General features: G+C 40.3%; 1 protein-coding gene across 9 annotated transcripts in view; it reads right to left on the bottom strand.

The window, feature by feature from the left end:
• PUM2 (pumilio RNA binding family member 2) overlaps nucleotides 1–16,069 on the bottom strand; it is a 71,353-nt gene extending 55,284 nt beyond the window's left edge. For 2 of the 9 annotated variants that reach the window (XM_082306774.1, XM_082306772.1), the window contains exon 1: nucleotides 6,160–6,239. In XM_082306774.1, the coding sequence (XP_082162900.1) occupies nucleotides 6,160–6,171 (12 nt within the window). In that variant the 5' untranslated portion in view covers nucleotides 6,172–6,239. Of the gene's footprint in view, nucleotides 1–6,159; nucleotides 6,241–15,805 lie in introns of those variants that run through there. The other 7 variants (XM_082306779.1, XM_082306777.1, XM_082306771.1 and 4 more) reach the window with 7 other exon arrangements.
• Between the last annotated feature and the right edge of the window lie 876 nt (nucleotides 16,070–16,945).

Here is a 16,945-nt window from a genome sequence, read left to right on the forward strand (position 1 = left end):
AACTGCAGTTCTTGTCTAAACACGCTTATTATTTAATTGGCGCCGACTACTTGGCACATGCACATGACAAATCTCTTTTTTCTAATTTTTAAAATCTATACTTTTCTTGTTAAGCTAGTTGGTTAGCCTCACCTTCCTGTAACAGCGTAACAAGTGCAACCGGTGATGTAACAGAAGTTTAGGGGAATTCATGAGACAAATTTCTAACCATTATTGTTCCATTCTACACTGAAAGACTCTGCGAGTAATAACACTGTACAGCTACTTCGATAAGGAAGCATGACATTAATTTGCTGCATCACTGTTTTGAGACAGCCGCCTTCATTACTTCATCATTAGCTCTTATTCAGAAGATTTAGGAAGTTAAAAAACTTTAAAAAACCTTGAGTGCTCTCTAAGCAGTATGCTATTAAAAAAAAAAAAAAGACTTAAAAGTTTGTCTTTTCTGAAGATGAAAACTCTATATAAACCCAAAATTTATCTACACACAAACAGGAACTAGGGATAATTTATCCCAATATGTATTGTAATGATTAATGAAACATAACTTTCATTCTAATAGAGTCAACAAGCTTTTCTTAAATGTGTTAACAAGAACCAGAACAATTAGAATGTACAAGCCTAGAATCAAGTAAAAATTTCCATAAATTAACTTTCTACATTGCAATCAAGACTTTTTTTTGCTGGTGTTTTCTTTATATGTCTAAATTATTTTCACTTTCCTGTCTGCTACCAGAGAATCTGAAACAGAACATCTCCTCCCCTTGCCCCCCCAAAAAAGTAAAAAACAAGTTCTATTTTTTTTTAATTATGTATTTTTAATACCACCTTAAAAAGAATGCGATTTTAAGGAATCCCTTGGAACTTAACTGATTTATAAACAATATAATTTATACCAAGAGTAAGATTTTGTACATATGTATATACACACCCACCCGTCCATTAAAAGTGAGGCTGAGGAAATGACAAAAGTCACTCGGACAGAATTTCCAGGAAACAGTTTTATTTTATGTTATTGTAGCACTGATATCAGAGAAGTTCCTCCCACCCCTAGCAATTCTGGATATATAGCAATCCCCTTCCTCAGAGCATTTACTTTCATTTTCTTTACCCCTGAATATGGCAGATGTGTTTACAATAACATTCATTTTTCAAGAACACTAGACAAAACCTGAAGTTCTGCCAGTAATTCTCTTGCCCAGAAGTTTCTAGCATCATGACTTCTTCCTCACAGTCCAGTACCCTTTGAACAAGCGCTGGGTTTTTTTTGTTTGGTTTTTTTTGGGTATTTTTGGTTCCGCCCCCCCCCCCCCCCCCCCCCCAGCAGGCAAGAGGAAACCAGGGAATACCAACACAGTCTGATCTTCTCAAAGAGGGTACTAAAACCAGAGATGAAGAAATGGAACTACCTAGTCTTTAGGAAATGAATTGAATCACAGGTAGTACAAAAAAGAAATTCAGAATTTTTAGACTTCTCACTCCATTATGAATACCTAGCTGTTCGAAAGAAAGCTGCTGATAAAGCACACAACTTCTCTATATCACCAGCATAAAATGGCAGTGAAAAAACCAAAACTTTCAAATATATGCCTGTCTGCTTCAAAATCTACCTTGATTCTTCAAGCCTTTAAACTCTGCATAAACTCAAGGACAGCCAGAGAACACTAAAGCATGTTTCTTTTAACATATTTTAAAATAATTATTGTAGGGAAGCATATGTGTTTTCTACTTTATCTGTCTACAGCAGAGGAATGGACACTTAAAGAAACTGCTGTTATCAATTCTTTCAGCTGTTTTCTAAGGATGTTCTCTTTGGACAATATGTGTATTTAAACTAACCACAGATTGCCTAAAAGCTGAAAAAAAACAGCCAATTGTGAAAAAAAAAAAACCTTCAAAGAGACGACTTCTAATTCAATAAGCCTCATTTTTAATTCAGTAAGAGCAGCAGCTTAGCCTTGGACATTAATATCTCATTAAATGTTGGCCAGCATAGCCCTTCAAAGGAAGTAAAAAAAAGTCTAAAATAACACCGAAGACTTTATACTGATGACAATTAAGCTACTGGAAATAAAGTAGGCTATTTACAATTCAAATTAAAGTAATAAAAGCTTTGTAACAAAAAATAGTTCAAAGACTGGCATTAACACATCTGTGTTACAATGGATTTAAAGCCAAATTCTTCAACCTTTTCACTTAAGCCAAAAATTTAAGAGCACTTATATGTAAAAGCAGCTATCAGCACATCAACAGGAGAACTCAGGGTAGGCAGAAGCAATAACTGTGGACACACGGACACAAAAAAAAAAGACAGATTTTTGAATTACCGTCTAACAAAATACAGAAAGTGATCTTACAAGCAAAACTTCTGGTTAGATATCTAAATTCCAGGTTATTCATTCTCAAACTAAAATCTTCCCTCTAACCGTTTACCTGCTTACGTGTTGCCCCCCTGCTTCCTTTCACATACTTACCCACCGCTTTGCTTTGCTCCCTGTGAATTCCATTGTCTTCACTAAGAGAAAAAGCTTTCACAAAGATACCCAAGGGCCCTCAGCACCCTGACTTTAATGTAAGCTGTACCCAACCAAAGTAGTTCAGAAAACTAAATGTAGCTCCTCCATTCAATAAAGCAGTCACACACTTTCATAAGCCCCAATTTTAATCACATGAAAAAAAGAAAACTATGTTCTAAACCTGCAGATAAGAACTTAGATTAAGCAAGATAACACTGACCCAAATTTAAAATAGTTTTTATTTACTTGATATTTTGAATAATAGAATAAAGTGAATTAAAAAATATGAAGAAATACACTGCAAATGCAAAATGCCTGAATGAATACATGCAGCCTTTTTTCCCCTGAGCTTACTGGCTCCCACCACCTTATCCTGGATGTCTATGCAAAACTCTTTAGAATGCCTAAAACAAGTTTTAGCTTTGGGACAAAACCTCACAACCACATAATAATCATGTTTGGAATGAGGCCTCACTCGTAATCCCACCTAGAACCTGGAGCACATGGGAATAAAATGCAAAGAAACTTTAAGTGGCTCTGTAAGCAGCCAGCTCAGGTCTCTGGTTCCCATTATGTCAGGCTCCAAGGTGCATCAGCTGCTTCCAGCCCATGTTACTTCCAGAAGCAGTGCTACCATTCAGATTTAGGCTACTGTCAATAACTCCTCACAGACCTGAGCCAATTCTGCACAGAGCTACGGCTGCACAAATATACAGGATAATTCATCTATATGTAAATCAGAGATAATGCACAGTTGACCACATGCTATTTGTTTTGCTATACTATCAAATCAGAGGCTCCCTATGCTAATTACTGAATAAGCACTAAAGTATGAAGGACTCTGCTTCAAAGAGCTCTCAGTCTAAGCATAAGACAAATGACAAAGACTGATACAACGAGAAACTGAAATGGTAAAGTAAGAATAAAGTAGTTGTTCTCATTAAGGCACTCAACAATGCATGAGTACCAGGTATTTGGAGACATCAAGGCACGTGAAAATGTGAAGACTAACTCAAGGAGTGTGTCAGAAAGGGTGAAAATTTAAAAACTCAAGTAGTATGTCAGCACAAAAAAATCTGAAGAAAACACAAGCACACTTGTGAATATACTTAATAAAGACACAACTAATACTGCAATCCACAAAGAGAGGTCAGCAGTTCCCAGCTTGATAGCATATGAGCCAATATGCAGTGGGTGGGAACTGGTCAAGTATCTCACGAGCCGAAACTATTAGCTGCAGTTGAAAACGTTGGTGAAAAGGTCAGAAACTATGCAGATGCATCAAAAGAGCAAATGTAATTGGAAGGGGCGATTCAGGGAGAAGAACAGAAGTTACATGGAATAAACTTGTTTGCACAAGTCAGGTGACTGCAATTACTCTCCCTGTCCTGAGGACAGTTAACATTAAGAGGTCTATTCCACGCACTACATGCTTAAAACTACTAAAAATACAAATCAAGTATCTGCAAAATTCAACACTGCAATTTTCTTCTCTCTAGCTAGGGAAGTGATTTAAAATATATCACAGAAAAGTTCTCAATGCTTTTCTTTCAGTTGAATGACATGATAACCCCTTGCAGTATGTCACAAAATATTCCTTTTTAGCTCTTTCAAATCAAGGAGAGGGTAAAGACACACAAGCTACCTCTTTCCAGCTATGTCTGCTGCCAGAAAGGTGAGAGTCACAAGCGGGTAATAAGGTGATGTCTCAAGTACAAAGGTTGCAAGACATTCAGATTTCTTAAACACACAACCTTAAAATTCACCTGAAAAACTTACGATACTTACTCCAAATTATACAGCACTAGTATGATGGAGAACTCCCACCAAGAACTTACTAAACAGGGTTGTTCTAACAGGGCATACAACATTTTCCAGAACAGGAATCAAATGCCCTCCCCCCAGCTCTCCCCTAACCACAATGGAAAATCCTTCCAGTCTAAGATTTCTTTTCCTAGTTTGTGACGCTTGAAAAGTTTAACTAATTTGCAAGTTTCAGAAGCTGCTTAAATCATACATTTGACATTCATAATCTGGGTTTCTAGTGAAGTGGAGCTAAATGCTACTGTAATTAATTGAAGAAAAAAGCAAAATAAAAAATTAAAACCACTGCAAACTTAAACACAGAAAGACAACACTTATAACAAAGTTATAGAACCTGTTGATTGCAGAAACAGAAATAAATGATCTTCAGAACAGCTTCAGATGGACATTAACTCTACAGGGAGAAGGAGCCATCAATCAGCTAAGATAAAACTTGAGCTTTGACTATGATAGACTGGCAATAAAAGGGAAGTATTTATGTGCTGCATAGTGGCTCAGCACTTGAAAAAGTCTTAAAGTATCTGTTTATGAAAGTTACTTTGAAAGCACTTTAAAATAGTTATATTTCTCAATAATACTTTATTTTTAAATTTTAGTGAAAGTTGCAAAGTTAGGAAATCAAAAAACACGGACTGCAAGTTCGCTTAGATTTCTAGGGACATTTTTAAGTAGAATCTATAAAAGGAAGAACTAATGATTCAGGAAATGCGACTCCCACTGTAAGGTCAGGAAACAGATTATGTTGTTCCCAATTTGAATGATGAGATTATGTTCATTGTTCCAAGGAATGGCTACATGACTGTGAGGTCTCATATGGGAAAATTATTTCCCAATTTCCATTGCACAAACATATTAGCATATCTTATTTGAACAACAAACAAAACAATCTTATTGTTTAAAATCAAGGCAAAATTTTCCCTAGAAATTGTCCATTTTATCCTGGAGGCAACAATGTTAAACATCTGCACATTTTATTGGTTTAATAACATCCACGCATTTTCTCATGGCTATATTAATTCTAATAGATTCCCATGGAAGTCGTGTTGAATACTTGCAAAAACTGACATATAGAGCTTCTCCTCCATGCCACAGAAGTGCTAAAAAGCTCTTGAACCCAGTAAGGCTCTTTCTTTTGTTCCTCCACCCCCCCCCCCCAAAAAAGATTTTTCCTTTGTTTCAGCAGCTATTCACAAAACTTCTCCAGAAGTTTGTAAATTCTTACACAAACGAGTTACAGCAACTGCAGCTCAACTCAAGCTTTGTGCAAAGACACAATTTATATCCTTTTGTTTACAGCACCACTATCCTTCGGATGCTTTGAAAAGGCTGCTACAATCAGAGCCTTTCTCTGGCATTCTTTCGCCTATCAACTTCTTCAGGATCTGACAAAGGCTCTGGTAGACCCAGCTGCAGGACTCTAAAGTTTTCACCATCAGTTCCTACCCTCTTCCCTCTACTGGAGGCAGGGAGAGCAGAAGGAAACATGTTAAAATTCATAACCCGATGTATTTATCTTAAACTGCTGAAGTGCTTAAGTACCATTGCCATGAGGGAGGGAAGTAGATTGGGCGGACAGGGGAAAAGACAGGACAAACAGCTTGGGCCATATCACACTGCTGTAGCTCTTTGTTTCAGAACGTGGGAAGAACATTTGCAAGTACTCTGACATCCAAGAAGATACATCCTGAGCTTCCCAAAAACCTCATCTCCGTAACTCCAAATATTACGGACTGCCTGCTGATCACTAAGCCTTTGTATCCTAGACAATTCTTCATTACAGAAGTGATGTGAATTAACGACAAACAGATCACTAACCTACCTGCAGCCCCATGGGGCTGTTAACAAAAGGATGATGCCACAGTGGATAGTGGTCTTCTTCAGATGCTGCGCTATCAAAGAGCCTGAAGTGGTTTTTTGGTCTTCAGGGGGAGGGGAAAAAAAAAAAAAAAAAATCAAAAACCCAAGTGAGATAGTTTTTATGCTTAGTTCATTATCCTTTATAACTCTTTCCAATATTAGATAATTTAAATGAAGACGAATGAGACCCAGGGATGGTTATTTCTAGATTAAGAAGTTTATACTTAATCCTGTCAGTCAGTGACTAGGTGCTCACTGCTATTTTAATAGGAAGGGTGACAATGGCCGTCTCCTGACTCAGACGGCACTTTTGGCTTTGACATCTTGTATCGAAGAGTTGCTCATGCATTACCTTTGAGGGTCCACAGATTTTTGGTTATCATCTCTCATGCAAATGAGTGCTCCTCTAGCCTGCTGCCAATTATTCTGTATAGCCTTCCTCTCTGCCAGAAGAGTAGTTCAACTTTCCAAAGTTTTTGCCATACAAGTAACTGCTGTCCATCACTGTAATCTTCTGTTGCTACAGCTGAAGCAATCTTAGAAGAACACAGACAGAATGTGAATGTTAACAATATCACACATTTCTGTGCCTCTTATTCTGAAATGTTCTAAGAGCCAATGATATTAGTTTTGAGTGAGTGGCTAGTTAGACACCAATGTGTCAAGTTTACACTTATCAAAAAGATTTTTCCATCTCAACTAAGTGTTGAATTCCATTCAACTGTGGTGTGTTTGAACTTCCTGCTCTTTTCTTAAATGTGTGGCACCTGAAATTTCTCCATCGCAGTCTTGATAATTTCCAAATCAGCATACAGTAAGCCTCAGTATTACCATGGAACTCCAGGATAACCCACTTGATCTTTCCCTGTGCTATCAATGGCCTCTAATGCTACTATGTATTAATATAGAATAGAATATTTCAGTTGGAAGGAACCTTCTAGTCCAACTGCCTGACCACATCAGAGCTGACCAAAAGTTAAAGCATGTTATTAACGGCATGAACTGCCTTCCAACTATTGACACTTCACTGATCGTTCCCACAGTTCATTTCTCAGTAATCCTTTATGAGGGACACTGACGAACAATTCTCCAGTGTTTTAACCAGAGTAAAAATTAAATAATTATCTTTACTAAAGATGTTGTCTTGCCTAATAGGATGTTCAATTCCTTTGAAGACATTTCAGATGGCTTTCAGAAGACCAAGATAATGTTTCCCTAGTCTTTCCAGGAATTCGTTTCTTGGAATTAATCAAGTATATTTATCAACTTCTTATTCTGACTGTTACCCAACTTCTTTAGCACTTCAACTGATTTGGATTCTTCAAAATCCATCAGTGATTCCAGCTAAGTTGATCTGTTCCTCTTAAAAAACAAATTGCTCACAACTCCTCTTTCAACTCACTTCTATGTACCACTCAGAGAGTCAGTCAGAAGTATCAGGTATCTTCCGGTATGGAAGAGAATATAAGGTTTTTCCACGTTCTGTATTCACTTGAATCCACCTGTTAAGGCCTTAGGCTTATGCAAGTTACTTGCCAGAAGACTAGTAGGGTTTCACAAGACACTTTAAGCAATCCTTATTTTCAGTATATGAAAATTCCTTATTTTTTGTGATTATTTTCGCTTGACAAATCCCTGCTGAATTTACAACTTTCCATTTTTGTACTTCACTTTCTATAGATTTTAAGTTCCTATTGAATGAGTGGGGCTAGAGCTCCACTGCCTTCACAAAAAAATAGCTCAGTCTTGCTATATTTATCTAAAATGCCTTTTTATTATTTCGGCATTGTCTTACATACTTTGACTGCACTACAATATGATAAAGTTTATGTAAAATCCAGTTTAAGATATGCTTAGATAATGTATGTTGAAACAAAGATTTCAGTATCTTCATTTCTACTTCATTTATATATATCTATATAACAATCTGGGTAACCTGCTCTAGGTGGTCCTGCTTGAGTAGGGGGGTTGGACCAAATGACCTCCAGAAGACCCCTCCAACCTCAACTAGTCTGTGATATTTATCTACTATACTTGCTTCTATTGATTTTCTTTCCAATTTTTCTCTAAATGCATAAAAAATTTCTATCTTTCATAGATTCATCTACACAGAGATTCTGTCTACCCAATAGTCACAGAATACAATTACAAGTAAACTCCTTCCACAGTGTGCATAAATTTAGATTTCAGAAAACCCATTTCCTTAGTACTCGTATCTCAAGAGTTGTCTGTTCTTAAAGAAAAAAAAAAAACACAAACCCACGGTAACTTCTGTCTTAACGAACTCCCCAAAAACGCTGGTACACAGAGAACACTCAAATCTAAGAACTGAAATGGAGAAGTCTCCTGATCTGTACTTGATTTCCGTTAGTTCATATTGCTACGGAAGAACGGGAGCAGTGAAAAATGGCAGAACATAAAGGCAGTACTAATTACAGAAGGTTGGAAAACACTATTATCACACAGGTAACAATGGCCAGCAGAGTAAGAGTAGTTTCCCCTTCACTAAATCCTCATAATGCATAAAACCACTGAAGCACTTTAAAAAAAATGAGTACTTCCCCCAAGTTACCAGAAAACAGACCTGAGGTTCATGACATTTACCTGCTGGAAGAATGCAGAAATATTTTGATGGACCCAACTGATTATTAAACAAAGCTGCTGATTGAGCCATGGTTCTGATTCCCACTGGGGATGGAACGCAGGTGGCAGAAGAGAGGTGCAACTGTTACTCAGCATTTACTTATCAGAGAATGGTTTTATCTACACAACGTATCAGCCTTGTGAAATTCTAGTGAAAATTGGCACAGTTGCCTGTACAACAGACTGAACACTGGCAAGGAAAAAACCAACATTTTCATACTCAAGAAGCTTGTTCAAGTGGACAAGCAGAATATTGTAGAATTTTGTATTTACAGAACTGCTTTACAGTTTCTATACAAGTGTAATAAAGAATGTGATATAGCATGAGGCAGGATGTCAGGGGAAAAGATTTTTTATTTTGTTATGTAGACCAATGTAAGAGGAAGAAAAAAGTAAGAGAGTAAAACCAGAAAAAATGCCAGAAGAAATTAAAGAATGAGAAAAAACAGATGAAGAAAAAAAAAAAACAGACACAATAGATATTCCTGCTTTTAAGGTCAGCAAACTTTGTTTATTCACATTTGCTCCTATATTTACTACAAAAAAAACCTACTAGGTGCAAAAAGTTCCTCATGGACCTAAGTGTGGCACATTACCAGAGTCATTGGGAAAAAAGTCATTCCTATCTGAAATTCAGAATGGAGTTTTTAAAGAAAAATTAAGAAGCTGTATCAATTAAACATTTGGGGGTAAAAGCTTAAAACTGGATTTTTTTTTCTTCTAGGTTACTATCTACAAAAGGAGAAAGTTAAGTTTTGATCTACGCTTAATTCTACTACTTCTATTTTACCTGAAATTTTTTTTTTACCTGCAAGTGTAACAAGTAAGATTGCATGCAAAAGCCATATTACTTCTCATAAAGCCTACCAGAAGCTAGTCCCCTTTCAAACTAAACCGTTTTGCATAAATTCAAACCTAACGATCTGACGGTATTCTGATAAAAAATAGGTACTCACAGAAACAAGAAATTCTTATGTAAGTTAAATGAATGGTTGAAACTGAACATTTCAAAATTATTTTATGCAGTTTAATTTATAACTGCTTTAACAAAATTAACCGTAAGCTGTAGAGTTTAGGTTACTACAGGCTTTGAAAATCTAGCTTAACTCACATGTATCTTTCTTAAAGATGTGGATGCAACACAAAACAGAGGAACTGCTTCAATGAAAACCAAATAAACTACCTACCGGACCAACTATATGAATGCTATCTCCTGTGGGCCAGTGTTGTTTGCTGGAGTAGCCATGCCACCACTCACCAACCTGCCTCTGGAAGAAATACCCAACTGCGGCATCATCCCGAGAACATCCGCTGAGGGGTACCTGGACATTGGAAGCACCTGACACCGCGCTTGCAGGGATGGTGTGAGGAGTGTTTCCACCTGAATTGGGCCCTGATGTTGCTCCAACTACTGTTCCAGCTGGGGCACCCCTACTCCAACCCCACTGGCTTCCTGACCAATGTTTGCATGCATCATTTCTCTGGTCTCCTGCCAGGCCACTTCATTCATGCCTAGGAGAACACATGGAATGCTCATTCCACGTAGAAACCTAAAAAGAAAAAGTCTTGGTAACATAAAAGGCTTTCCCACGTATCTTTAAATATGTAGTTCTCATAATTAGGATTAAAAAAGTCCAAGCTGTATAAGAACAATATTCACTGTCAAAATGTTTATTGATTTAAACTTTAAATTTTAAATACCATTACCAAACTAGGCCTCTAAGACAAACAAGGTACCAGACTTTTTTACAAGAAAAAATATTAATATGGTAGAGTTCCATATATTATAAATGCCTGCCCACATACTTCCCTGCTAAAAACAATGAAAATATGATTTTCAATCATAATGGCAGCAGTTTCTTTTACATTATTACTCAGCATGATGTGTAAAACCACCAATTCTGTCATACCGCTATGTCTGATTTTATACATTTGTAGACTATGTAATGAAGTAGCACAGAAAACTAACTTCTCTATCTGAACTACAGCTCATTCTTACACGTCGGCCTCAGTTTTTCTTTCAAATTTGTCAAGCTATGGAAGATTCTAACACAGTAACCGACATTAAACTTCTCTAACCCACACAATAGCACATTTTGGGGTTTTCACAAAACAAAGATTTCAGGCTCAGATTAAAATGAAGTTTGCCAACTCATTTTTGAAGCATTTAAGTCTTGGCTTGAAAAAAGTATAGACAACAGCAAAAATCTCTCTCTGATATTGACAAAATCCTCTGCAGTAAAAAATACCTGCCCCTGAACACATACACTCAACGATCTCCACACATATTCTTAATCTACCATAACTGCTGTATTATCAATCTTTTAGTATGCAAATGTACTTTTTAAGGCAAGACAAATACATATATAAAACCCCAAATATCCCCTGCAATCTTAACTAAGTACTTTGGGGGTGCGCGGATTTTCAAATCCAAGAAAAGTCTCGCTTTTCATGCTAAACAAGAGTGTTAAGTCCAAACAATAAAAACTGACATATATGGAAAGATATTAAATCAGAATAGAACACTTAGGTCTGAAGATGTAGACAAAAGAAACCACAGTCCTCTAATCCCTCTACACAATTCTACACTTCTAATCTAGCCTTGTTGACTACTGAATGTCCAATCTTTAGGGAGATATACAATATAGATATATGGTAGGAGGATTTTTTAAATAATCTTGAACAATCTTGGTTTTTTGAGTAACACAAGATTTACGGCTACTTTGTCTTCTTATTACTGTAAGAGTAGATATTTACTTATTGTCAAAATACCCTACTAACATCAGTTCTGCAACTTCTTCAGACTACATGACTAACTCATCATTGTAGTATGCCCAGAACTAAAGTTTATCATAATGGAGATAAACAGCAAGATACTTGAAAAATATGAGTCAAAACAGACAGACATGTTATTTTTAGCTCAACTACACAGAGTCATCTCCAGCAAGTCTAGCTTTCTATTTAATCAATACGCACATGTAAAGACTTACGGAACTAAACACACCAACCCAGCTCTTAAAAATTCACTTCCCCTTTGAAGAGATTTGTGAACAAATTCTATATGAAACTTCAGACCAGCCACACAAAGAAAAAAAACGTATACAACTAGTTCAATACATCACTCAAAAGTCTTCCTCAAAATAACATGGATGAAATTTAAAAGCAAAGTTATGAACATAGGTCTGACACAACCCCTATTTCCATTAGGATTTACATGCTGAGAGCTTTATAATGGAAAGACAGACAACCAGACCTATTACCTGTAACTGAGAGTTTTGCCAATACCTCAATAGCACTGATGAAGCAAGCGGTAACCTATCTTAGAATTGTATGAAAAATTAAAAATTGAAAATAATCAAAATTACAAAACGTACACCAGATTACTCAGTCTAATGTACATAAATATACGTTGTAAAAATCTGCCTATTAGAAAGGCTGCAGATGTGATATTTAGCACAGCCAGCAGAGGCCAGAGGATCACATCAGTGCTCTAAAGTTTAGTGGAAATAGATGCATATACAGAACAGCTAGCAAAAAAGTCAAATGAGGATTATTACAGAGATGCTTTTGCTACATTCAGAGTTTTACATTTCCTTCTCAACTCCTAAGATGGTCGTCATAACCTCTTCATATTTCTTCTACATGTCTACAACTGTTCTTAAATAGCCATGTTCAGGGGGAAAAAAAAAAAAAAAAATCTGTTAACCAATAATGAAATATGATCTTTAAAGATATTGCTAGAGATGACATCTGGTCTTTATTTGTAAGCTAAACATTTCACATACCAGCTTGAAAAACTCTTGCCTACTATTCTAAAAGCCACAGCAGGTATTCTGAGTGGGATTCAAACTAAACGTTGCTATAAAGTTTCAGTACGCAAGCCATTACTATAAAATAAGTTTCAGACAACTTCTTTGAAATTACACCCAAGCAGCTAGAACTGAATACGTTTGCATGTCCTGTTATTTAAAACTCTTTTTCACTATATGATGTGCCTCCAACTTCATTATTAGAAGCACTACGTAACTGGTTGTTATAGGAGGAGAAAATGAGCTTTTCAACGAAAGACTTCTTGTCCCGTTTCTGAGACAAGAGCCTGGGCACGGACTTTGTGACAACGCTGGAATGGTTGCATTGGGTGGAATAATCAAGACAACAGCTATGTTATGGGTGGGGAAAATTCACATTAAATGAGGTAAGCATTTTCAACTAAATTTATTGAACATAAGGGAAAGAAGATTGATAACTTTCTCACATACCTATACATATAATACTCACAATGAGAATTATTTATAAAGCATGTCTAGTCTACAGGTTTATGTTGTTTCCTTTGTAAAGTTTCTATCAGAAACTTTTTTAAAAGAAAATACATTGTATTAATGCCTGTTGCACAGGAGATTCCCAACACAATAAGAATTTAACGTTCAAGAGAATTTAGGTTTCTTTTTACTGCAATGGACAATGAATTTTTATATAATTCCACATTCAAAAAGAAGCATGAAGACATGCAAGCAGGAATTCAAACCATCTACTGGATTACTTGCCTCTGTGTATAAAAACTTGGTCTAATCATTTTGGGGTTTTACAAACCACTGTACAAAGAAAAAAAAAAAAGATGAAGTTATCAAGGAGAACGCTTTCAGAAAATTCTACATATGCTGATTATCCAATGCACACTCATATATCATTAAATCAAGGGGGAAAAAAACCCAAAACATGCACTAGAAAGTGCTGTCGAAAATCAGATCTAGTTCACAGCATTCAACAAGCTGATGTCTTGTTAATATACTTGCCCCAAACATCTGCAACATCTGGCCCAATGACAACACTGCAAAGAAACACTTCAGAACGCAAATCTTGAAGAAAACGTGTACATAAAGCTTTCAGTGTGCACTACAATCCTACATAAGATTTAATATATACTGTCATAAGAGCTATCTTCTCATCAAAAGACAGGCGAGTCCAACTTTTTCAGCCAACTGCTTCTTGCACCATTAGCTCAATCATGATACCAGATACGACTGTAATTGCCTCAGCACTGTGCCAATATCCCTAACACAGAAGAAAAATCTTAAGTACTATAGAGTGATACTATAGAAAAAAAGTACCATCCCCTATTAATGCAGAAAAAATACTATTGAAATAACACGGACTTTCCTGTGTGCAATATCCCCATAATAAACTGCAGAATCTGCATTATCAAGCAGTTTCTCACATGCATTTGCCTACTAACCATTCTGCTGGGACAAATTCCAAATTTTCAACTCTCTGAACACTTCAGAAAACCGTCAGGTGATTTAGTGTCATTTCTACACATATAACCCAAACTACACCACCACTAAATTACCATTTCCCTTTTTATTCGAGTTTCCTTCTCCCACCTACCTAACATATTTATATTCGCATTGACACAAATTGAGTTGTAGACCAGAGAAAGGCAGACAATAATTCTCTCAGCTTCTCAACAGAACTACGACTGTTGTTAACATTTGGTTTTAAACCTAGACATGACTAAATGTAACAAAATAGTATGTTTTATACGTAAAAATGGTAACACGGGGTAGTAATTGTATTTCAAATGCATTCATATCCCACATACCTGAAGAGCTACACCATCAACTCACGGTAACTAAAAAGGCCTGATCTCTCAGTTGAGATGCAACAAAGACTTCAGTAAAAGAGAAACTAAAATAAATCTGAAAGTATTTTGTTAATATGTAGCATGTAAGTGACAAACAATTAGGCGATATAAGAAGTTTTACCGATTCTCATTTGCAATGACCTATATAGCTCATACACGGCTACATTACTCAGAAAAAAGCATCCCAAAAATCAGCTGATATAACCTCTTTATCACATCACGTATAAAGCATGCTACACGTTTTGGTGTTAAGCCATCTTGCTTCAAACAGTAAGCCAGAAGAACATAAAGCGTCCCGAGTATATTAATTTTCTCTCAAGGAATTAGAGTCTGAGGTTATGAAATACACGAAAGAGAACAATGCCAAAAAAAAAAAAAAAAAAAATCTTTACACATTGACTGCCAAGGAGATTAAAAACCAAACTGTTAGTTGTAAGCACGATCCACTCAGGGCAGCTGGCATTTTTCTCAACTTTTTGTGATTGCTGTCTGCGCAGACACGTTTGAAGAAAAATTAAAACCTAACACTTTATTGTGTGGTATCAGCTACCAGCAGCATTTGGCCTTCTCGCTCCACCCTCGGAAAGCAGTCATTATCCTTAAGAGCACTGAAGAAGAATAACGCAAGTTTTCACGCTTTCGGCACACTCAAACAAAGCCCGTTTTACCCGAAGGCCGCCGGCAGGGGCCGGCCCGCGGGGCCGCCGGCAGCCCGCCCGCACGACCCCGGCCCCCTCGGCGCCTCGGGGCGCTTCGTACCGGAGCCCATCGTAACGCCCGGCGCCGTCCGTCCGCCCCCGGCCTGCCCCCAGCTCCTGCCCCCAGCTCCCGGCACCCGCCCCGGCGCCTCTCCCCGCCTCAGCCCCCGACCGCCTCCGAGGGTGCCCGGCCCCCGGACTTCTCTCCGGCAACAACTTCGCCCCCCCAGGCCCCGCGGGGAGGGAAGCCGCTCCCCAAGTCCCCGTCCCCCCCCGGCTCGCCGAGCGCACAATGCCCGTCCCCCACTCCCAGCATCGCCGCCGCCCGCCCCCCTCACGCCGCCGCCGCCCCCCCCACGGCTCCCTCCCCACCTCGGCGCCGCTCCCCGGCGAGCCGGGAGGACACAAAGGCGGCGAGGCGCGGGCGGCCGCCGAGCAGGCCCCGCGCCGCCCGGTGACCTGCCACAACATGGCCCCCTCCCGCCCTCCTCCTCCTCCTCCCCTCCCCTCCCTCGGCGCGCAGCCGAGGCCGGAGACAAAAGGGGGCTGGAGGAAGGGGGGCCCGTCCGCCCGCTCCGCCCGCCCGCGGCCTAGCCAGCGCGGCCCCGCTCCCCGAGGGTACTCACGGGCTGGCTGGCGGCGCTGCTCGCTGCGATGGAGCCGGAGCGGGCCCTGGGACACCCCTGCCGGCCCGCCGCCCCCCGCCTCCTCCGCCTCCTCTCGGCGCCTCTCCTTCCTGCCTCCCCTCCCGCCCTTCGGCAGCGAGGGGCTCACACCAACATGGCGGGAGGGCGAGCCCGGCGCGCACGGAGGGAGAGGGACAGCGAGAGCGCGGCAAACCTCCCCCCGCGCCGCCGCCGCCGCCGCCGCTCGCCCCTGCCGCCGCCACAGCGCATGCGCGCCCCAGCCCGGGAGGGAGGTGGCGAGGGAGCGGGAGGCGGCGGCCCCCGGCCCCTTCCGCCCCGCAGCGCGCATGCGGGCCTGCCTCTCCCCGCCGCCCGCCCTCAGCGCGGCCGCGCCGGGCGGGCACCCAGAGCGGGGCCCGGCCCCTTCCCTCCCGCCAAACGAACCGGTCAAAACACGGCTCTTGCGGTTTTGCTTTTTTCTTCTCTTTTTCGTGTTTCGGGGGGGGAGGGGGCGGCGGCAGGCGGTGCCCGCCCGACGGCCTGGGGTTAGGAGACAAAAGGGAAGGCGAGGCCCGCGTTGAGGGGCAGCCGGTGGCTCCTGAGGGCCTCGCTGCCGGCGCCGCCCGCGGGGAGGTTCCCCGCCTTCACGGCAGGCAGAAGGGCATGGCCGGCCTCGCTGCCGAGCCGCCGTGCCCGTAGTGGCCGCGGGATGAGTCTGGGAAAGGCGTCGCTGACTGCCTCCCCTCCAGAGAGTCACGCAGGGGGTCTCTGCGGCAGCGGGGTGGTTGCTGTTGGTAAATACGGCGCTGGATGCTAGCAAACACTGCCCGTGATGGTTTTTAATAGCCTCACTCGATACCAGCATAAATCCCACTTATTTAGCAGCCCCTGAAAAAGGGAGGGAGCTCTGCCTGCCGGTGACGTTTTAAAATACGGATTTCACAAGAAAATCCACTATTTCACCTTCTTACCAGTTCTTAAAGGAGTCTGGGTAGAGAGTACTCCATTTCAGGAAATGGCACACGGATGCCGCCCGCAGATGAAGCCTTCGGACGAAACGCGGGTACCCGTCCTGCGGCGGCTGTCGGGAAGGCGGCTGCCGGCTGGCTTTTCCCCGTGGGCAGAAGGCAGGCAGGCTCT

Source organism: Platalea leucorodia (genome assembly GCF_965183815.1).
Source record: "Platalea leucorodia genome assembly, chromosome: 3".
Taxonomy (NCBI): domain Eukaryota; kingdom Metazoa; phylum Chordata; class Aves; order Pelecaniformes; family Threskiornithidae; genus Platalea; species Platalea leucorodia.